Raw genomic sequence first — 22,907 nt, forward strand, 5'->3', positions numbered from 1 at the left:
TAGTGGGCTGTGTTTTGGGTGTGTTGGGGGTCACTGCAGACGTCAATCCTCTCCAAGGCTTCCCCAGCCCTATTTATGGTATCGCTGCCCTCAATGAAGATGGAGACTGGTGACGTCACGGCGTCATCACAGCGCCCCCTAGCCGCGCCTGCCATTGGCCACTGTGCTGACAGCTGTTCCGTCCATTGCCGCTTCCCAGCCGCATCTCTCCAGGCACTTCCAGATAAATCGCACTCCCCCCTCCGCGCTGCCGCGATTCACCAGCATCCTGCAGACATGGACGTGGTCAACCAGGTGAGGGCTGGGAGAGGGAGGCATGGAATAGGGGTACAGCTGCTGTATATATGGGGGGCACCTCCAGGGGAGATGCTGCTGGGAGCAATGGGGGGCATTGAGGAAGGAGAACAAGAAAGGGGATGTCATTTGAGAGAATAGAGAAACAGATGGAAGAAAGGGAGGGTATAGGGAGAAGGAAAATGGTAGGGAGGAGGGGGGTGTAGATGACAGGAGGGAGGTGAAGGAGACCGGATTAACACGTATAGGTACAAATGCACCTATACATCTAGATTATATCACATATACACCCCCTAGATTATATATATATACTGGTATATGCCGCATGTAATACATGCACATGCGGGTACGTGTTCACACAATGCAGTAATACCATTAACCTTTGCTCTGTATATAACAATACAAGCTGTAGATTCTGCCCGTATGTCATGCTATACCTCTACAATAAGAATAGCAATGATCTATTTATGGGGGATGGGCTAAGAGGCAGCGTTCATGGCTTCCAGTACGTGGTACGTGTTTATTGGTATGGTGGAGGGTGACTGCTAAGGGTTACAGGACGCGGATGGGTCACGATGGCAGAGACCGGAGATTACATTCACGTCCTGCTGTGGCCTGTTTTACCACAAGGGCATTTGGGGCGTCCTAAATCATCAAAGGCACCAACAAGGTTAATGATTATGGATTGAGATAAATTGGGATTTTTACAGAACTGCGTGGTTAGTGATGACCGAGTGTGGATGATCCCTTAGAAATCCTAAATGTGAACCTAAATGGGGCTGCTAGTAATATATAAAAGATTATTATCAATGTGCTTGTCTTGTTCTTTGTGCAGGGGCAGACATGTCATAGGTGCAAATGTATAGGGGCCCTGAAGCTAAAGGGGCCCTCTGTTTACCAAAAGAGGTAAACCACTGTCTATTAGATTGAAGGACATCGCTTACAATTACTGATAGATTGTTAGAGACATAAGGGGGCGCTCTGTGATGGGTTACTGGGGGCCTGTACATTTGTACCAGGGCCCTGGTGGTAAAGGGGCCCTCTGCCCATGAAAAGCAGCTCACCGCTATCTAGAAGATTGAATGACATTGCTCACAATTACTGAAAGATTGTTATAGATATAAAGGGGCGCTCTGTCATGAGATACTAGGGGCCCATACACTTGTACAGGGTCCTGGTGGTGAAGGGGTCCCCTTCCAACTAAACGCAGCCTGCCATTCTTTATTAGATTAAATGATATTGTTCACAATTATTGATATATTGTTTAGACATAAGGGGGTGCTCTTTGATGAACTATTTGGAAGCAGGGTGCCCATACACTTGCATGAGGGCCCTGCAGGTAAAGGGCCTTCTTCCAACTTAAAGCTTCTCTATCTATTAGACTGCATGGCATTGCTCACAATTACTAATAGGTTGTTAGAGACATAAGGGAGTGTTCTGTGATCAGATATCGGGGTGCAAGGGGCCCATACATATGCACAGGGGCCCTGTGCCCACCTGAAGAAGCCAACCACTGCCTATTGGATTGAATAGCATTGCTCACAGTTACTGATAGATTGTTATAGACATAAGGGGTCGATCTGTGATGGACTTTGGGGGTCCATACACTTGTACAGCGGGTCATGGAGGTAAAGGGGCCCTCTTCCCCCTAGAAGCAGCCAATAAGTGTCTATTAAATTGATTGACATTGCTCACAAATACTGATAGATTGTTATTGATATAAGGGGGCATTTTGTATTGAGTTATTGGGGGCCCATACACCTTTACGGGGGCCCTGTGGACAAAGGGACCCTCTGTCCACCCTTGTCTATTGGATTGAATGACATTGCTCACAATTATTAATATACTGTAATAGAAATAATGGGATGTTCTATGATGAGTTGTTGAGGACCCATACACATGCACAGGGGCCTGCTGCTGACTATGTCTGCCCTTGACTTGGCTTGTCTGTATGATCGGATCCATAGATCATCTTATGTAAGCGTTGTGTAGATGTCAGATCATGTGACCGGTTCAGAGTACCCACATGAGATCATGACTGGGGGCAACTAGGGGTTGTTGCACCAACTAGTAGTTTTTGGATACATCACATTGATTTCTTAATTGAGGACTTTGCCTATACATGGACCAATCCATCTTGGGTCTCCTTTATTAATATACCATGGGGACAGACATTTCCTTAAAGAGTTTACAGTGAAGGCGTACCTACCTCGCCGATCCCCTGCTACTCCTATTACAGTTCTGCTAGTCTTTACTTCCTGTTCCGACCTGGACATACAGGAAATTCCCTTTCACCCAATCACATCTCTTATTTGGCACAGCATCGAAACGGAGAGGTGGTGGATTGTTGAGACTTTTATATTTTTGACCCATTGTGAACCTGTTTCTAAAAAATCATTCCCCTCTGGACAATCCCTTTAAGGTCAGGTTACAGAGTAGGATATACAATGTTTTCTTGACCTGCTGCAGAATGTCTGGTTGACCTGGTAGTCCACTCATATGGGAGACAATCACCTCTATAAATCTTCCTCCATGAGATGGTATATGCCAGCCCTTTGGTCCTACAGATGTACGGGCCAATGCAAAAAATCAATTTCTACACCTGCACCGCCCTCCTATGGTCACTTCTATTTACAAGCGAAGTCACTGGTTTTAGCCAGTGTGATAGTTAAAAAGTGACTCACCCATATCAAGTGACTGTAACTGTTCTATCAGATATCAGCCCTGTTATCAGGTCATTTTCCATTGTAGTAATGACTTTCTAAAAATCAACATCCCCCCTTATCACATTTACCCTGACCAGTGATGCTGCTTCTTAGTATTGCTCTAAAGCAATAGTTCAGAAGTAATGTACATGGTGGCATCTTAAAGTAGAGCGGTCTCCTCTCCTGACATGTCTCCTTTAGGAAATAATTGTCTTCCCTATCAAATAACAATTATGGATTATCTATTCTTAGAACTCTGTATTGTGCCATTCCTCTGTTATTCCTCTTAGAAATATATGCATGAATTGACAACTGGATGCCATCCTTGCTAAAGGGGGGGGGGGGGGGGTGCATCAATTCTTAAGGTGGGCTGTAATTTCACCGTACACCCCTAAATAACAATCTAAAAGTGGTTGCAGGATAAGATATCGCCATCCCACTATATGCAGTATATTATTTGTGCATTTCTGTCTCACACTCAATTTATTTGTCTTTAAGTAACTTTTTAAAGGTTATTTTTTACCAGTGATTTAGTCAGCAGTTTCTGCCCCTTTTTGGTCCATTCATGTTCTGTGGTTAGTCACTGTGTGACTTCTTATCAGACTGTGTAAGACTCCCCAACTGGAAACACCCCGCAGTCAAGTGTTTATATATTTCTAGGAGGAATAACAGAGGAACGCCACAACATAGAGTTATGAGAGTAATACCTATCTATCTATCTATCTATCTATCTATCTATCTATCTATCTATCTATCTATCTATCTATCTATCTCTAATCTATTGATCTCTCTATCTTATTTATATATTTATTGCTATATCTATCTGTTCATTTATGTCTGTCTGTCTTTCTATGTATATCATTGTCTATCTATCTATCTATCTATCTATCTATCTATCTATCTATCTATCTATCTATCTATCTATCTATCTATCTATCTATCTCTGCTTCTCTATCTCTCATATATACAATCTACAGTCTATGATCTCTCTATCTCTGCCTGCCTGTCAGTCTTTTATGTCTACTATGTATCTCTGTCTGTTCTAGCTATCTGTCTATCTGTCTATCTATCTGTCTATGTCGATTTATCTCTCATGCCTATTATCTATTTATCTTTATCTATCTATGTCTGTTGGTCTGCCTGTCTATCTGTCATGTCTACTATCTGTCTATTTATCTGACTATGTCTTATCTATCTATCTATCTCTCATATCTATCTATCTATCTATCTATCTATCTATCTATCTATCTATCTATCTGTAATATGAACCTCAAGATGGCTGTATTCTGAATGATGGAGTACTACTACATGTTATAGTTATTATACCCACTGCTCTTATATATCATGTTAAGTGGGTTCTTCACGTTTTATTAGGGGGTCCCATGATGATAATCCGATCACAGGCTGTACCACTACAGGCATCACCATTAATCAGCTGTAATCGGTGTGGAAACCCAGCAGCAAGTATTCAGTTTCCCTGCAGCGCCACCACTGGGGAAATTAAGCATTACACAGTTCCCATTTGAAATCAATAAACTGTCTATTTATTGTTCCAATGTGTCAAGAGATGCTCAGAGTAAGAGACGCTCTTTGTTGCTGCTTTCCGATGTCGTAGATGATTTTCCTAAATAAGCAGATCCCCTTTATTAAGTCGGGTTCCCTAATACGTTACGCGACAATGCGACTTCTTGATCAGTGGATAAAAAACCAAGACAGCTGTCCATGGCAACCAGGCAGAAGTATTAGAAAGAGGAAACCTGTGAGCCACCATATCCTTGACGTCATTTTGATATAGTGCTTTGATTAATTGCTTCACTGATTAAACTGATGATGTCATCAGACCATAAATGGCTTTACTTTCTGAAGGTATACAGTATATTATCACATTTACACAGGGTTCGGGGGATATTGTCACTCCTTAGGGAGAGACCACCATATAGGTGTGTGGAGACTTGTTAAGCCTTTAGCACTCCACTTTGCAAGGAACTATGGGAAGAATATGCAAATCCGCCTTCCATGATGTAATTAGGAAGACAGTTGCTGCCTCATTGTTGCAAACCAATAGAGGGCGCTCACTGGAATGTGCAAGCCTGTCTTAAGACAGGATTCCAGTGAAATAACCCAATAATGGCTGCTCCCTTTAGCCTCATGCCCAACCTTCCAAGAGGCCTTTGTTTAGCAATGACGCTGGGATTATTACCAGGTTATAGTCTCTCAATCGAGGACAGCTGTTTCGATCTGGTTGGATCTCATCAGCCCGATGTAGAGAGGACTATAACCTGGTAGAGGTGAGAGGCTTAGACAGGGTTCGGGGGATATTGTCACTCCTTAGGGAGAGACCACCATATAGGTGTGTGGAGACTTGATAATCCCAGCGTCATTGCTAAACAAAGGCCTCTTGGAAGGTCGGGCATGAGGCTAAAGGGAGCAGCCATTATTGGGTTATTTCACTGGAATCCTGTCTTAAGACAGGCTTGCACATTCCAGTGAGCGCCCTCTATTGGTTTGCAACAATGAGGCAGCAACTGTCTTCCTAATTACATCATGGAAGGCGGATTTGCATATTCTTCCCATAGTTCCTTGCAAAGTGGAGTGCTAAAGGCTTAACAAGTCTCCACACACCTATATGGTGGTCTCTCCCTAAGGAGTGACAATATCCCCCGAACCCTGTCTAAGCCTCTCACCTCTACCAGGTTATAGTCCTCTCTACATCGGGCTGATGAGATCCAACCAGATCGAAACAGCTGTCCTCGATTGAGAGACTATAACCTGGTAATAATCCCAGCGTCATTGCTAAACAAAGGCCTCTTGGAAGGTCGGGCATGAGGCTAAAGGGAGCAGCCATTATTGGGTTATTTCACTGGAATCCTGTCTTAAGACAGGCTTGCACATTCCAGTGAGCGCCCTCTATTGGTTTGCAACAATGAGGCAGCAACTGTCTTCCTAATTACATCATGGAAGGCGGATTTGCATATTCTTCCCACATTTACACAGTGACAGTATATTATATGTGTGGGATAGCACAGACTAGATTGAGGGTAGCAGGGAAAATGAGCTTTCAGCACCTTGGACAGCGGCAGACTGACCTATGTATTCTGTATATTCTGTGCTTACCCCTATTGTCTCCCACAGCTGGTGGCAGGGGGGCAGTTTCGTGTTGTGAAGGAGCCTTTGGGATTCATCAAAGTTCTCGAATGGGTGAGTAAACCTCCTTGTCCTATGGTGTGTGTGTGTGTGTGTATATATATATATATATATATATATATATATATATGTGTGTGTGACCTTGTATATTGTCTATATATCACCATGTATATATGTGACCTTGTGCCTTGTCTGTATATTATAATGTTTGTATATACAGTGCTGTACATGGTGTGGTATACCCCCGGGTAGCAGGTTGCCCAGGCAGAGGCGTTGCGTGACAAGTTGTGAGAAAACCTTGTTCTTTGTCCCTTAAATAAATGATGAGACTAACAGCGAGTACATCATGGCGGTACATCCAGCTTTATAAATGTATCCTCCATCTACTGCCTGTATGACAGGGGCACAGAGGCCTCCAGTGTAATAGCGGGTCCCGTTTTAGGGATTGTATAAGAAATAAGGCATTTACTGTGTTTTAGTAGACATTGTGGGTAACTGCTAGACAGAAATTACTTACCGTATCTACTGTAAGACACTTACTATCAGTAAATGCTCGCATATACAGTAAATCTCCTTTATTCTGGCATCCAGTAATCCAGAATATTTGATGGTCTACCTCAGTTATCCTAAAACTACTTTAGTCTAAAGCCCCACATTGTGGAAATGCAGCTTTTTTTGTGGCAGATTTTGTTGCAGATTTTGTTGCTTTTTTTTTTTTTTTTTAATGAAAACCAGGAGTAGATTGAGCAAAAGGTAGAAGTATAAGAGCGTCCTATATACTTCCCATTCCCTTGGCAGCCATTCTTGGTTTTGGATCAAAAAACCACAACAAAATCTGCAACAAAAAAAAGCTGCGTTTCCGCAATGTGGGGCCTTAGCCTTAATCTGGAATTTAATAATCCAGAAATGTTGATAGTCCAGATTACTTATAATAAAATATCTGTAATCTGTCATTTAAAATTCCATAAATTGTTGTAGTCCAGCTCACTAATGCTAAAATTCCTTAAGGGTTCATTCACACGGAGGAAAAGGGTGGGGAATTTGGTGTGGAATTTCAGCGCTGAAAAGAAAGCCTCCCATTGACTTCAATGGGTTCTGCTAGCTTCTTTTTCCGGAATTCCTCACCGGTTTCCTCCGTGTGAATGGACCCTTCAACTAAAGCCCCATGTTGTGTAAACGTAGCATTTTTTGTTGCAGATTTTGCTGAGGTTTTTTGAGCCAAAGCCAGGAGTGGATATAACAGAAGGGAGAAGTCTAAGAGCTTCCTTTATATTTTCTATTCCTTTTCAAGCCACTCCCGATTTTGGCTAAAAACCGCATCAAGATCTGCAACAAAAAATGCTGCATTTCTGCCATATTGAGCCTTTGCCTAAATCTTAGTTTAAATCTTGTAATTTGGCATTTGACAAACCAAAAATTTGGATAATTCATCTCACTATTAGTAAAACTCTTTTAGGCCTGGGCCCGACTGGCCGGAAACGCTGCGATTTGGTCTCAGCGGAAACGCCACGGTAAAAATTGCGGTGTTTCATGCGAATCTTAACCACACTTTGTAGAAAAAATCGCACCGCGGACACGCTGCAATTTCCAAAACCGTTGCAGTTTTGAAAATCGCAGCATGTCAATTATCTCTATGGAAATGCCGGCGGCTTTCCTATAGATATAATTGTAACAGAAAGTCCGCGGAGGAAAACTTTGTTGAAAGCTCTGCGGGATGAACCGCAATGCGTTCACGCTGCGGTTCTTCCTGCAGCGCTTTAGACCTGCGTTTCCGCCCAGTGGGACCTTAGCCTAAATCCGGCATTTGATCCAATACAAAAATGTTGATAGTCCAGCTCTCTTATCAGATGCCAGATTAAAAGAATTTCAGTAGTATACAGAAATTTTGGTAGTCCAGTTTACTAATTCTAATACTCCTTAAATCTGATATCTGATAATACGGATATTTTGATAGTCCAGCTCACTCATACTAAAACTCCTTTAATCTGGCATTTCATAATCCAGAAATATTGATAGTTCAGATCATTTATACTAAAATTCCTTTAATCTGACATCTGCAAATCTGGAAATAGTGTTACTCTGGCAGACTAGACACGAATACTTGTCAAACTGGGTTATGGGTGCTGTGTACACCCTGCATTCACACTCGCTGCATAATTGTGCAGTGAATTGAAGCTCCTTGCAGTCAGTCATATGATCGCAGCACCTCTACCATATTCCTGGCTGTCCAGGGTTTGTGCCCCATCCTATTGTCTGCATACGCTATGACTTGTGCATTCTCACACCCCAGGTTACAGTGTAATCCTCTTTACTGTTTGCTATGGCCGATGCTCTAAAAATACTCATCAGTCTCTGTGGAGATGCAGGAGGTCACAATCCTTCTGAGGATTACCAGCAGCATAAATCCAGCCCAGTCTGCCCATGTGCACAGCCACCTGCCCCCCTGCCCATTTATCTGCGGTAGGGGTGAAGTGCCATGCAGCAAAAAATTACATCACTACCGTTTTAACTCTACACGTGCTGGCTGAACATTGTGTGATATCACTAGATGTAGAAAAAACATATACAGAACACAGCAGGCACAAGATGGGTGAGATCCACTGCCAACTTTAAAATCTACTCAAGATATCGTATGTGCCTCCCACTTCCTATCATCTTAACATTTGGCAGGAGGAGAACATGGCATATTTTCTGTGATAACACATTTACATACAGTGCGATTCTTCATATGTCTCATTCCAAGTTCTAGATTCCTCCAAGGGTATTACATTTTAGAAAAATTCTTGTTTATTATCTAGCACTCACATTGTGCCCACTGAGTCACCATGCTGCCTACTGAACTATGCTACTCACTGTCAACATGCTACCCACAAACTATGCCATCCACTGAGTTACTTTGCTGTCCACATACTATGCCACCCACTGAGTCACCATGCTATCCACATACTATGCCACCCACTGAGTCACCATGCTGTCCACATACAATGCCACCCACTGAGTCATCACCCTGTCCACATACTATGCCACCCACTCAGTTATACTGTCCACAGACTATGCAACCCACTGAGTCACCATAGAGTCCACATACTATTCCACTCATTGAGTCACCATGCTGCCCACATACTATGCCACCCATTGAGTCATCATCCTGTCCACATACTATGCCACCCATTGAGTCATCATCCTGTCCACATACTATGCCACCCATTGAGTCATCATTCTGTCCACATACTATGCCACACATTTAGTCACCATGCTGTTCACATACTATGCCACCTACTCAGTTTCGCTGCCCACAGACAATGTTACCCACTGACTCGCCATACAGTCCACAGTCTATGCCACCCACTGAGTCATGCTATGCACATACTATGCCCCCACTGAGGCACCATACAGTCCACAGTCTATGCCACCCACTGAGTCATGCTATGCACATACTATACCACCTGTACCATGCTATGCACATACTATACCACCCTCTGTTGCCATGCTGTCCACTGAGCCATGCTACAATATACTATACTGGCTTCCAGACTTTGAAGCCTACTGACTTACCAAGCAGTCCACTAATATATATCACTCACTGTCACCATGCTGTCCACAAACTGTTTTCCACTGAGTTCTTCAAAAATTATATTACCCAGTCAGTCAAAATGCTGCCATCTGAGCTGTGGTACCCACTGAATTTCCTTGCTGCACATGAAACTATGCCACCCACATCATGCTGTCCACAGACTGACACCCACTAAGTCACCATGCTGACAACCAAACTATGCTATCCACAGAGTCACCATGGTGTCCACAAACTGTACCGCTCACTTACTCAGAACGGGTTAACATCTGCGCCCCGGTCTCCGCTTTCAGGTTTCCGTCTTCTGCCCGAGAAACTGGACAGGAGACGGAAACCAGCAGTCACTTTTCAAACCCATTCATTTGAATGGGTCTTCAAAGTGTTCACCCATGAGCGTCTTGTGGTCTCTGCAGCAAAATTTTTTTTTTTTAACCGGACATAAAGTCGGACATGCAGAACTTTGTGTCCAGTTAAAAAAAAACGGTTTAGCTGCGGAGATCACAAAACGCTCATGGGTGGACACTGTGCCAGGTTTCCATCTCCTGTCAGCAGAAGATGGAAACCTGAAAGTGGAGACCGGGCGCAGATGTGAACCTGCCCTTACCATTACTGTCCATTGAGCTATGCCACCCACTCAACTATGCCCCCTACTCAGTCACTATGCTGCCTACTGAATTAGTCTACCCACTGAGTCACCATACTACCCATTGTGTCACCATGCTGTGCACTGAGCTATACCACCCTCTGGGTTACCATACCCCTCTGTAAGCCCTCAAACTGGTAGATCTTCTATAGGTCTACACAGTGGCGTAACTAAAGTCTTGTGGGCCTGGGTGCAATCTTTTGTCCGGGGCCCCCTACCTCAAAACTACAGAGAATTCTTGATAGTGATGGTTATGAGTGCTAAGGAATTTCATCAACCTTAGTGTGGTTATGGGAATCTGTGGGTCTCCTTGGTTTATGGACCAGATGGAAGCTCCAATCTCAATAGTGATGCCAGTGCTTATGGGCCCCTAAAAGGCCCCAGGGCCCCGCTGCAACTGCGCCCTTTGCACCACCTCAAGTTACGCTCCTGGGTCTACATCTGTCTTTAGGGTTATACTAATAATATGCAACCTTACTTTTTAGTTCCTCTGTGAGGTTGGTTTTCTCCTGAGGGTGTAAAATTACCATAGAAAATCTGTTTTTAGTTTCTCCCTATTGGAGATATCATGGCCTCCATTTTCCTTCCCTAGCACTATACTAGATAGATGTTCATCTAGGATGTCTATACTGTAGTTTCTATGTGGACGAGAGGGAACAGATGGCTTAGAGACAGATGTCATTGTGGAACTGCTTATAGTAAAGCGCCACCTATGGATTCACTAGAGACTTACATTAGAAAACTATAAATGGCCATGTCATCTGGACTGGAATACTATGGAAGTGATAATAACCTGCAGGGCTTGGAGGTTAGACTGCAGAGACCCTCCATACCTGTGTGCAGTATTGTAAGCCCTATTCACTCCAGTGGATCTGAGCTGCAATACCAGACACAACCTATGGACAGGGATGGAGCAGTTTTCTCACCTTGTATAACCTTCTCTTTCTTTATCTGTAATGCAGACGTGCCGTGGTATGTTCACACTCTAGTCCACATTCCTTATTTCCTTCCTGATGTTTTTGTTCTTCTTTTCCAGCTATTTTCTATCTTTGCCTTTGCAACATGTGGAAGTTACAGCGGACAATTCACCCTGAGCATTGACTGTAGCAACAAAACCGAGAGCAAGCGGAATATCAAAGTGGACTTTGAGTATCCCTTTAAGTGAGTGTGTAATTGTTCTCGGTGGTGTAACTTGAAGCTCCAGGGGCACCAATGTAAAATCCTCTTCAGTATCCCACATGTAGTATAATGGCCCCACAGTGCCCACATGTTTAATACAATGGCCCCCAAACATAACATAATGGCCTCCACAGTGCCCCACATGTGTAATATAATGGCCCCCACTATGTGCTAGCATGGAATACAGACCAGTGGTTTATAGCCTCAACTTGTACCCCCAGGGACTGTGGGATGTGTCCTCTGGGGTACGCTTAATGCAGGTTGAGAACCACAGCCCTATAGCAACTCCCCTGCTTGTTCTGTGCCATGTCCATTAGCTGACACTTAAAAGGGTTGTCCAGAGAAGGGGTTGGGTCCCACTGCTCTCTACTTCCTAGTCTCTATTATGTCACGCTAGAAATTGCTTGGAATACCCGCATTACCAAATACAGTGATTTAATTATTTTAAAAAAAAACAACCCCTTAAAAAATAGTTACCATATATACTAGAGTATAAGCCGAGTTTTTCAGCACAGTTTTTGTGCTGAAAAAGCCCCCCTTGGCTTATACTTGAGGAGGGGGGGGGGGTCTATGACCAGCCGCAATAGTAATGTATAGAATCCCCCATAAAATAGGGGGAAAAAAGAATATAGGGTATCTGCAGTGCTCCTGTTCCGTCGGGAAGGGGTTAATAGGAGCACTGCGGATACCCTATAGTCAGCCAGGCTGAATTCCAAGTGGGGGGAAAAAACCCAGTCTTCAAGTTCAGGGAAGGGGCAGACAGACAACCAAAACACCCCTTTCCCACCACCCAACATCTACTGCACCCAAAAACTCCGACAATTTTAATTTTTTACATTTTCCAGTAGTTGCTGCATTTCCCCCCCTCGGCTTATACTTGAGTCAATAAGTTTTCTGTTTTTTGTGGTAAAATTATGGGCCTCGGCTTATATTGGGATCGGCTTATACTCGAGTTTAAGGAAAATTGTAGGCAACTACCCAGATAGCAACTTCTTTATGTAATATTATGTGTATTGATTCTGCAGTATTCCAGTAATAGGAAAAAATACTCTGTCATTCGGGTCCGCCAACAAGTCGGATGACTAAAACAGCGATTACCCTTGGACACCAGTGGACCCTTTTGACTATAATGGGTCTGTTCAGTGTCCACTGTTTTCATACTGGGCATACTGAGCTGAGCTGTCATACTAGACACAGCCATGTGGCAGCCATGTTTTTTTTTAATCCTGGACCTTTAAGTGTTTATCATACAAATCTAATGCAAGATAACCCTTTTTTTTAAATTCTGGCATTTCTTTCCATTTGATTAGGGCTTGTTCACACTGTGTGTTCAAGTCTCATTTTTTCACCACTGTGTTTCTAAAAAATTTTACACAAACTGTCACAAATGACACAGTGTGACTTCACCATGTAAATAAGCCCATTCCCCATTCTGGTTTTTGTAAACAGAAAGCTCCTGTTTAGTAAATCTGTACATTTCTCTTGATTCAGGCTAAAAATACGTTGCAACTTTGGTTGCAATTCCTGTGCAAAGATGAACAAGTTGCCCTGCGACTTCTTCACTAATATAAGCGAATGGGGTCACACCGTAGCTTTGTCATACAACAGCAGTCGGCAAAATTTGTGTTAGAGTCCACATCCCAGAGGCTCCATCTAGCACAAAATTTGACGCAGTTTTTTTGTGTCATAACTCATGTTAGATAGAATTAATAAATGAAAGCACCATAAAGAACAGACATTTCCAATACACACATGTATGTGGATGTGGCTTAGCAGGAAAGGGGTGAGGATGACGCTGGGTTCACACCAGCATTCGGTGTCCGTACTCAGGTTTCCGTCTTCTGCCGGCAGAAGATGCAAACCTGTCAGACCAGGTCCGGCCTTGAGCGCCTGTTAGCGTTTTATGCTCTCTGCCGCGAAACCAGTTTTTTTTTAACCTTGACACAAAGTCCTGCATGTCCGACTTTGTGCACACATTTAGACAATCCAAAAGTAGTATAAAGTCTTGATACATCTGGCGTATTTTATGACCGGATTAGTAAATCTGTGCTCTCTGTCGCCTCTTCTCGCTCACAGGCTGCACCAGGAATACTTTGAAGCTCCCACATGCCGGGGCGGTGCTACGACCAAGGTGTTCTTGGTTGGGGATTATTCCTCCTCTGCTGAATTTTTCGTCACAATAGCAGTGTTTGCCTTCCTCTACTCTCTTGGGGCACTTGTCACCTACATATTCCTACAGAACAAGTACCGTGAGAACAACAAAGGCCCCATGATCGTAAGTCAGCTCTTATTATCCAAAATGCGGAAAATTTGTGTAAAATATTAATGTAGGGGTAAATATAGGATTAGTAACTCAGTTTTACCGCAGGTTATGCTGTCTTTGTCCACAGAGCACATCGCCTCTTTATTTACAGGCACCCTGCTGATAATGAGTCTTTTATCTTTCATGGCGGTATGATATATCTTAGAAAGCTGACACTGAATTCAGCGCACTGTCAGCCTTGCTGGTTTGTACCCAGGGTGCAGAGATATCAGTGCCACTCATTTAGGCATTTATATCACTGCACCATCCAAGGGCCCGGCTGTACGGCTCAGCGCCATTGCTGAGTGGTGAGGAACGTCACCCTGACGGCACACTTCCATAGCTCTGTACAGTCAGGGCAGGCGTTCCTCACCTGCGGTATATAACACCTCCAATGTTAGAAGACATGAAAGGTCCTCTTTAAAGGGCTTGTCCAGCCCCAAATTGATTTTTTCATACTGATGACCTTGTCCACAGGATAAGTCATGACCAGGACCCTGCACAGATGCTTCTGCAGTAGACGGGGATTATGTGCAGGCTGCTCCTATTTAAGTAAGTGCACTTCCCAGGAACCACTTCTATACATTGGACTGTTCTATTACTTGAATATGAGCAGTGCCGCTTGCAGCTTCCAACTCCTGGATAGCTGCTGCAACAGCTGATCTGTGTGGGGTCTGGTTGTCAGAACCCCCACAGATCACATAATGATGATCAAGCCTGTGGGTCAGACATGAATCTAAAAACCTTTTAAGGTGAATCCATCCAAATTAGAGATAACAGAGCTCATATACACTGTCATGGCTGCATACATTACAGAAAGTAATCCAAACTTACTGATTTTGGTAGGTTCAACCTTCTAATGTACGTGATGTCCACCTGACTCTCCCCCCAACAGATGATGTTGGGATAAAAACCATGTTGAATTTCAATGCCTGGTTCTTTAGTTTTTTTCTGGATGAGTTGCCTTGCAGTGGCTTACCTCTCATTCACATCTGCGTTGGTATTACATCCGGGGAAGTCTGCATGGGACCCCCCCGAATAGAATACCAAACGTAATTGCAAGCGCTGTGCAGTAAAAGCACACAGGCCCCATAGACTATAATGGGGTCCATGTGCTTGCCGTGCACTGCCCGCATGAATCATGCAGGCAGGAAAGTAGATTGTGAACTACTTTCTTGTCCGCAAGATCCCTGCGGAGATCTGGCGGCCAGCACACGGACCCCATTATAGTCTATGGGGTCCGTGTGCTTTCACTGGCACACCGCTTGCAGTTGCGTTCAGTATTCTGTTGGGGGGGGTCTTCATGCAGACTCCCATGGACGGAATACCAACACAGATGTGAACGAGGCCTTAATCTCCTCTTCCTATTGGAAACACATGCATGCTCAGCCGGACCAAGAGTGTTTATGTATGGGGGTGTCAAAAGAATAGCTGACATTGCTTTTCTATTCATTTTTATTGATGACCTATCCTCCTTTGCCTTGTAGGATTGTATAGTGACAGCTGTCTTTACCTTCCTATGGCTGGTAAGTTCAAGTGCATGGGCCAAGGGCTTGTCTGACATTAAGTTGGCTACTGACCCCGAGCTGATCAAGGAACAGATCCCTGCATGTGAGAGTCCAGAAAACAAATGTCAAGAAGTGAGGGATCCTGTGATGTCTGGGCTGAATACCTCTGTGGTAAGTACATTTTCTATCCAGGCCACCGCCATCTTGTTTTCTTCATAGCTTCTCACAATGCGCATCACTGATAACATGTACACAAGTGACCTCTAGTGGCCATTCTGTTACATTACATTGCCATTTCTTGTAACTCTCCAAGGTCGTACATCTTTATGGTTCATCACATGATGGATCTGTTAATAGCGTGTTGGTGAATGCTGTTTATTTCTATGGATCCTACAGTGTGTACAGTGTGTACTTAGCCCTACTTGTATTTGTATAAGGATTTATCTTGGAAAAACTTTGGTTAAAGGGGGTTGCCCATGAACACAAGTTATCCCCTAAAGTTGCAGACTGTTTTAGGTCCCCTAACCTGTCATAAGGTCACATGTACTCCCGTCTGAATGAAGCAATGGTTGCATAGGTGTCATTTATATAGGAATGCTAGAGATTGTGGCGCACTATACTTGGCTTTCTTTGGCGCCAGTGTGCCTGAACGACTGCTACTTCACTTGGACATTAGTGCAAGGGACCCCCATTCTCATGGTCACCAATTAGATGGGTTTTCCCTATCTAGTGGAGAGAGGCTAACTTGTAATTACCAGAATAGTCCTTCAGTGTGATCTTTTTTTTGGGAAGGAATTCAGATATTTTAGGTGTATTCCCTCTTTTCTAGGCCTTTGGCTTTCTGAATTGCATAATCTGGCTCGGAAACGTCTGGTTCGTATTTAAAGAGACTGGCTGGACCGCTCCGTTCATGAAGTACCCACCACCAGCCCAGGAGAAACAGCCTGCTCCAGACTCCTACAGCCAGGGTCAGGGCTACGGTCAGCAGGACTCTTATGGACAACAAGGAGGTTATCAGCCCGACTATTACGGCCAACAGCCTGAATACAACCAACAGGGGTACAGCCAAGGGGGGTATAGCCAGCAAGGTGTCCCTACCTCGTTCTCCAACCAGATGTGAGCTGGTGAGTGTCTCCATGGTAAGCAAAACTAATATCATCCATCCTAGAATAAGCAAGGGTTAATGGATAGCCCAACTTCTGCCAAAGACTACAACATTCCATTGCCTAAAAAAACAATGTATATGACATTAAGTTTTTTTTCCATTGGAGTCAATGGGGAATTAATTCTACGCCTATGGCATCCTGACATGCAAGAAAAAAAATTGCATTGTTAATAACTGCTGCAAAATGGTGTGTAAATGAAGGGTTAAACCGGTGTTAGAATCAAAGCGGGGGAAGTAAATACTATAACTACTAGTTATAATGTTATCCTCCCTTAGTGTAGTTACAGTGCAAACATACACGTCATAGGATATAGCACACACATAGTAGTAGTAACTATATATAGGAGACAAGGATTGTATAAAAGCACAAGGACGCCATATATATATATATATATATATATATATATATATATATACTGTATATATACATATATACATATATATATGATAAGGATTGTATAAAAGCACTAGGCCACAGATGAGATGTCATATGAGTTATATGGTTTATATGCCATAGTAAAGGGTACATTATTCCTTCTAATAAACATCTCATCTACTGCAGAACCTCTTGTACATGAGTAACTGGGAGATTGCTATCGGCCATGATGTCCACTACTGCTCCAATCAATGTGGATATCTTTTAGACTGTTGCATTGCTGAGGGTTTGCTACAATTATATCTGGTGTAGACAATATTCTGATAGCAGCGTAAATCTACTGAAACTGCTTAAACTAGATGCAATTGTACCAGAAGCTCAGAGAAGTAAGGCTGTAGTATCTGAATATGGTCTTATTCACTGACAGCAAGCAGAAATCAGCCGGTAGGAGAGATCATTTCCCTGTCTGTTTTACATCCTTATAGGGTGTATGGACCTCTTTATGGTAGTCCTGTATGGCCCAGTACGGCGCCTTTTATAGCAATGCGTATGTACATTGCTTTACTTGTGCAATATAGTACTAGACATGGTATAATCTCCATTTCCCTGAGAAGGATCGTCCAAGGACAGACGTCTTTGTATTCATCAGGCTGGCCTTTATGCCGATTCTGCCTGCCATGGTTGTAGCCATGTCAAGCATTCTTTCTACCTCTTCTTCTTTACATCTTACCAGTCTCCCATGGATCATGCCATATTCCATTTCTCTTATACTGTCTCATTTGACCTTCCATCTATTCCGCCATCTTGCACCTATTTACCATAACTTCTTAAAGGAGGTCATTTATCTTTGGTAGCCGTTGGTCACCCTTTCCTCCTACCCTCCCCCCTTACATGAATTTCTACACCTTAGTTGGGTGTGCATGTGTTTTGAACAAGGGAATAAGCTTCTCCCAGAATCCTACGTTGGGTTTATCTTCCTGAAGACAATAAGATGGGACATGTTGACTTTTCATCCACCTTGACATCCGGCATTGGGGGAAGAGTCAGGATACCCCCATACTCAATAGAAGGTCAGCCAGTCTTGGTTACTTTGACTGACATTTACCTAATGTGTATGGGCACCTTTACCTTTCCTTCTGCTGTCTGTCTTCGTAAGCCATCATTCTCACAACCACTACCCCCATCATTGTCTCTGTGACTCATCTTCATGTCTATGAATCATTTTTTGCATTGCATTTCCACACCGTATGGTTCCCTTACTGATCAATATGCCTTGGTCTCCCCTCCACCCAGCTCCACAGTATATCTCAACATTTGTATATTCTTATTCCCCATCCTTTTTCCTTCATCGCTCTCCTTCTCTCCCACTCACATGACACATTACCTTTCACAAGTCTGCACCCATCCCCCTCCACTGTCTCTTCCCCTTATTACACTATATCCCACCACCAGATTTCATTCTGCTTCCAGACATCTTCTTTTCACGCCCGTATTAGAAGATGTGATATTTCTCTGATGTAAATATATCTCCAGTGATGTCACTATAGGTGGTGCAGTGGCTGCAGCGCCCCCAGGAATCCCAATGGGAAGTGCACTACTATAACTGTGCATGTGACACATGATTTTACATATTCATAAAAGCAATTTCTATAATCCAACCAATGAGCAGGCGCCAATCACTACCATAGGCAATTCCGGGTATTGCAACCCAAGTAAATTTGACTGAAATGAAATACCAGACACCGACCTAGGACATGAGGGGCGCTGTTTTTAAATAAGAGCAGATTATTTTTTATCTCCTGCAAGTCTTTTATAGAATCTGAATGACTTTTATTGTAAAAGAGCAGTTTTCTAGATAGAGATTGTTCTGTTGTATTAAAGGGGCTCTTATCAGCAAAATTTTGCTGTATGAGCCCCACATATGCGTGAATAGCCTTTAAAAAGGCTATTTAGGCACCGCTAATCTTATTTTAAACCCCCGTCCCGTTTTAAAATAAAAGTAAAAAACAAATAGGTAAATCATACTTGAACGTGCACCCTGGGCAGTGATGCACGATCCGACGTCATCTTCTGGCATGCCTACCTCTTCTTTCTTCTTCTTTCGGCGACGCTCTCCGGTCCTGGCTCTTCCCCGGCTTCATCTTCATCCTCTTCCGGTGGTTGAAATCCGATTGGTTGAAATCCGGCGCGTGCGCAGTAGCGCTCCCTCCGGAGCTACTGCGCACACTCCGGCGCCATTTTTCTCAATGGCAGTGCCACCGGAGTGTGTGCAGTAGCTCCGGAGGGAGCGCTACTGCGCACACGGCGAATTTCAACCAATTGGATTTGAACCACCAGAAGAGGATGAAGATGAAGCTGTGGAAGAGCCAGGACCGGAGAGCGTCGCCGAAAGAAGAAGAAAGAAGACGTAGGCGTGCCAGAAGATGACGTCAGATCGTGCATCACTGTCCAGGGTGCACGTTCAAGTATGATTTACATATATGTTTTTATACTTTTATTTTAAAACGGGACGGGGGTTTAAAATAAGATTAGCGGTGCCTAAATAGCCTTTTTAAAGGCTATTCACGTATATGTGGGGCTCATACAGCAAAATTTTGCTGATAGAGTCCCTTTAAATATAAAGGGGTTATATAGCAAGATAACCTTTTCCCCTATCTGATTCATGTAATTGATAATCAGAATGGGGTCCCATGTCCCCTTGTTTGATGAAGAGGTCATACTTTGGTGCTGACATTTCAACCATCACTATGGGACTATGGAAGAGAATAGAGTACAAATCTCACATATCTCCAGTAGTCCCATAAAATTATATACAGTGGCAGAATCACCTCTCTATTTAAATAGGGGACTCAGGACACACATTTTATGACTATTGGGGTCCCAGGAGTTTTACCCCAAGTAATCAGACCCATACCTAAGCCTTTTAAGGCTTTGTCTAACTATAGACATTTATGGTACATGCCTTAAATGTCTGATAGCTACAGGTCCCACCTCTGGGACCCCCAATGATCACCAAAATGAGATTTCTGAGCCACCCAGTTTGGACCAGCAGTGATAAATCAGTTCTATGGGTTTCTATCCTAATCCTGCAGATATGCTACAAATATCTGTGATGAAAATACGCCATTAGGGCTGAGGCCCCACATTGCAGAAACACAGCTTTTTTTTGTGCTGATTTTGTTGCCGTTTTTAAGCCAAAGCCAGGAGTGGATTGGACAGTAGGTGTAAGTATAAAAACTTCCTATGTATTTTCCCATTCCTTTTGTAGTCATTCTTGGCTTTGGCTCAAAAAAACACGACAAAATCTGCAATGAAAAAAAGCTGCGTTTCCGCAACGTAGTGCCGCAGCCTTAGGGTGCATTCGCATGGAGGAAAATGTCGCTGAATTTGGTGTGGAATCCACGTCAGATTCAGCGCCAAGCAGAAAAAGGAACCCATTGAAGTCAATGGGAGGCTTTTTTTCAGCTCTGAATCTGACACGGATTCCACACCAAATTCAACGACATTTTCCTCTGTGTGAATGCACCCTTAGGCCAGAAAAAATCAAGGCGTTTTACAGTATTTGTAAAGTGGATGGGATTCATGTGAATCCCATGCCCGCTTTGAGGAAAAAATTGTTGCGGTTTTGAAAATCGCAGCATGTCAATTATATCTACGGAAACGCTGGCGGCTTTCCCGTAGATATAATTGTAACAGAAAGTCAGTGGAGGAAAACTCTGTGAACTTTCTGTTCAAAGTGCTGTGGGAAGAATCGTGATGCGTTCACGCAGTGGTTCTTCCCACAACGCTTTAGCGCTTCAGTTCCGGACCTTAGGGCCTTAGCCTTAAAGAGGAATTGTTGAGGTCTGGAATAATTGGGAATATTCATTTGGGGGAGGGGGGGAAGGGTTTCCTTCTAGTTATGCCTGTCTTTAATGATTCTCTTCTCTTTTTCATTTATCCTTTTATTGTCGCTCTCCCCGTTACTTTTCACCTCCTTTATGTTTTCCTCCCTTCCTGGTTTCCTTATCCCGTCTTTCCCGCAGGCTTCTCTGTAGCCGATCAGTGAGCTCAAGCTTCAGGTTGTGATATTCTGATGTGCAGTGATGCAGCCCGGCTGCCCGAGTGAATATTAATGGGAGAATGTCGTGTCCGTGATGTTTATATAATATATAATATAATATATAAATATATTTAATGATATATATCTGTACCAAAACACAGGAAAAATCCCATCTCATTTTACCAGAGACTGTCTTCCTGCAGAGCATTGCCGTGTAACCCTTTCCCCCTCTTTGCCAGAACCATGCAGAGCATTGCTATGTTAACCCTTTTCCTACCAAGAAGTTCTGCAGAATCCCTCTGCCAATATCTTTCCCTGCCAGGCGGGCATGGCTGCATCGCATCATGTTGTTAACTGTTCCCCCTACAGTATTGTAACGTTACGGAGTGATGACATTTGACCTACCTATTACTCCTCCTGGCAGGGAAATAGATTTCCAGGGGCCCCCTCGCTATATGCACTGTTTTTAAGCTTCTGGTTAGTTCTAGATTTCCTTTAGCAATCTGTGACGTCTGCACATTGCAATGCATTGTAGGCCCTTCTTGCACTATAAAGGGATTGATGCAGAATTTAACACTTAGAAGGCCAGATTGCCCTGTGTAGTATAGTTAGGTTGAGACAGTGAAAGCAACCATGTCCAATGGCACAAGCTCTGGAGTGGATTAGAAAAGCAACGGATCCAAGAAGGCAAAGAAGGTCCAAGGATAGTCCCTGCTACGTGCACTCTGGGTACTGAACATCCCCCGTCTCTCTCCCACCCATTATTACCGTCCGCTTCATGTGCACATCCGCTCCACCCTGAAATCGCCTATGCCTGGTACCCCTTTGTGCTGTATATTGTGTTTGTGACACTAAAGTTGCGTGTTGTAATCCTGACTGGAAAATAAAGACAGGCTGGAACAAGTTGTGTGTCTGTGTATTTTATCATGACTTATACCTGGAGCCGGTGAGTGGTCGTCCATAGGGGTCCTGGAATCAAATCTTACCGGGGTAACAGCCGCATAGTATATGTTCACCTTCTTCTTGTCTGGGTTTCTTTCCATATACATAAGAAATACTGGTAGATTAAATGACTGCCTATGGGACCCTAGGGAAGTCACACAGGAACAGTTTGATGTGTACACCACAGAGAAATATGTGGCCTAGCTGGTGGACATAGCAGGAAGGTGGACAGTGCAAGTCCCAAATCTTCAGGTGACTGCCACTTTCGACTGCATCCCTAGGATGCACCTGAAGTTGCATATTATGGTGGGGCAGGGAGCTGTGCACTATAAAGGGGTACACAAGCTATGAGATGCTCGGACGACACTCCAACACAACTAGTCATGATGACATCACTGTATTAAGTCAGCCCTGAAGGGATCCCGCCCTGTCCCCACATAAGATTCACAAGACACTTATTGGTCTATCATGGGGTACAGTACCCCTAATTCAAGTATCTGGGACTCTCTCTCTATATGGTATCCTCTGCTCCACCAGTAGAAGCACTGCCATTGCTTGCTGACCAGTAAGTAAATACGTGGCTGACTAGTACATGGAACCACTAAGGAGTGGGGGCACAAAGAGGTACAATTACTGAGAGTGCGAACAATGGGGCACTGAGGAGAACCATCACTTATAAGGATCATTAATGAGTGAGGGCACAAAGGGGGTACCAATGAATGGAAGTGCAGTCACTAAGTAGGGACACCATTACTGAAAGGGTGGAACAATGAGCCATAATAACAGAATATCGATATTAAGGGCACCATCACTAAGGCAATGAATGTACAAAGGAGTGGCAGCTACATAGCCATGGCCTGCACGGTACTTGGATGACACAAAGCTACAGCAGCATAGTGAGCTAACCACTTTGATTATGGTGAGCCTCTGTTGTCATAGATTTGGGGTGGGGGGCGGCCTTCAGGCCTTGGATGTGTGTTGCTCCCCTTGTGCCCTCTGGGTGAAATATAAGAAGGTTCGTAAGTAGGTGCTGCCT

At 43.7% G+C, this 22,907-nt stretch overlaps 1 protein-coding gene across 2 annotated transcripts; it reads left to right on the forward strand.

Annotated features, from left to right (window-relative positions):
- The first annotated feature begins 212 nt into the window (after nucleotides 1-212).
- SYP (synaptophysin) lies at nucleotides 213-21,832 on the forward strand. Of its 2 annotated transcripts, none has more exons than XM_075259629.1 (7): nucleotides 213-294; nucleotides 6,132-6,197; nucleotides 11,394-11,518; nucleotides 13,613-13,811; nucleotides 15,326-15,517; nucleotides 16,176-16,485; nucleotides 20,913-21,832. In XM_075259629.1, exons 1-6 carry the CDS (start codon nucleotides 277-279, stop codon nucleotides 16,464-16,466), a joined length of 891 nt encoding a protein of 296 aa, XP_075115730.1. In that variant the 5' UTR covers nucleotides 213-276; the 3' UTR covers nucleotides 16,467-16,485; nucleotides 20,913-21,832. The 2 variants fall into 2 exon arrangements, with proteins under 2 accessions (XP_075115730.1, XP_075115731.1); XM_075259630.1 differs by having other exon boundaries at nucleotides 16,176-16,470.
- The last annotated feature ends 1,075 nt before the right edge of the window (nucleotides 21,833-22,907 follow it).

Source organism: Leptodactylus fuscus, chromosome 11 (genome assembly GCF_031893055.1).
Source record: "Leptodactylus fuscus isolate aLepFus1 chromosome 11, aLepFus1.hap2, whole genome shotgun sequence".
NCBI classification, from domain to species: domain Eukaryota; kingdom Metazoa; phylum Chordata; class Amphibia; order Anura; family Leptodactylidae; genus Leptodactylus; species Leptodactylus fuscus.

Excerpts from the sequence above, each read along its gene's own strand:
- SYP (XM_075259629.1), top strand. Across the intron at positions 6,198-11,393 it reads TCATCAAAGTTCTCGAATGG|CTATTTTCTATCTTTGCCTT; the intron begins GTGAGTAAACCT and ends CTTCTTTTCCAG. Across the intron at positions 13,812-15,325 it reads ACAACAAAGGCCCCATGATC|GATTGTATAGTGACAGCTGT; the intron begins GTAAGTCAGCTC and ends TTTGCCTTGTAG.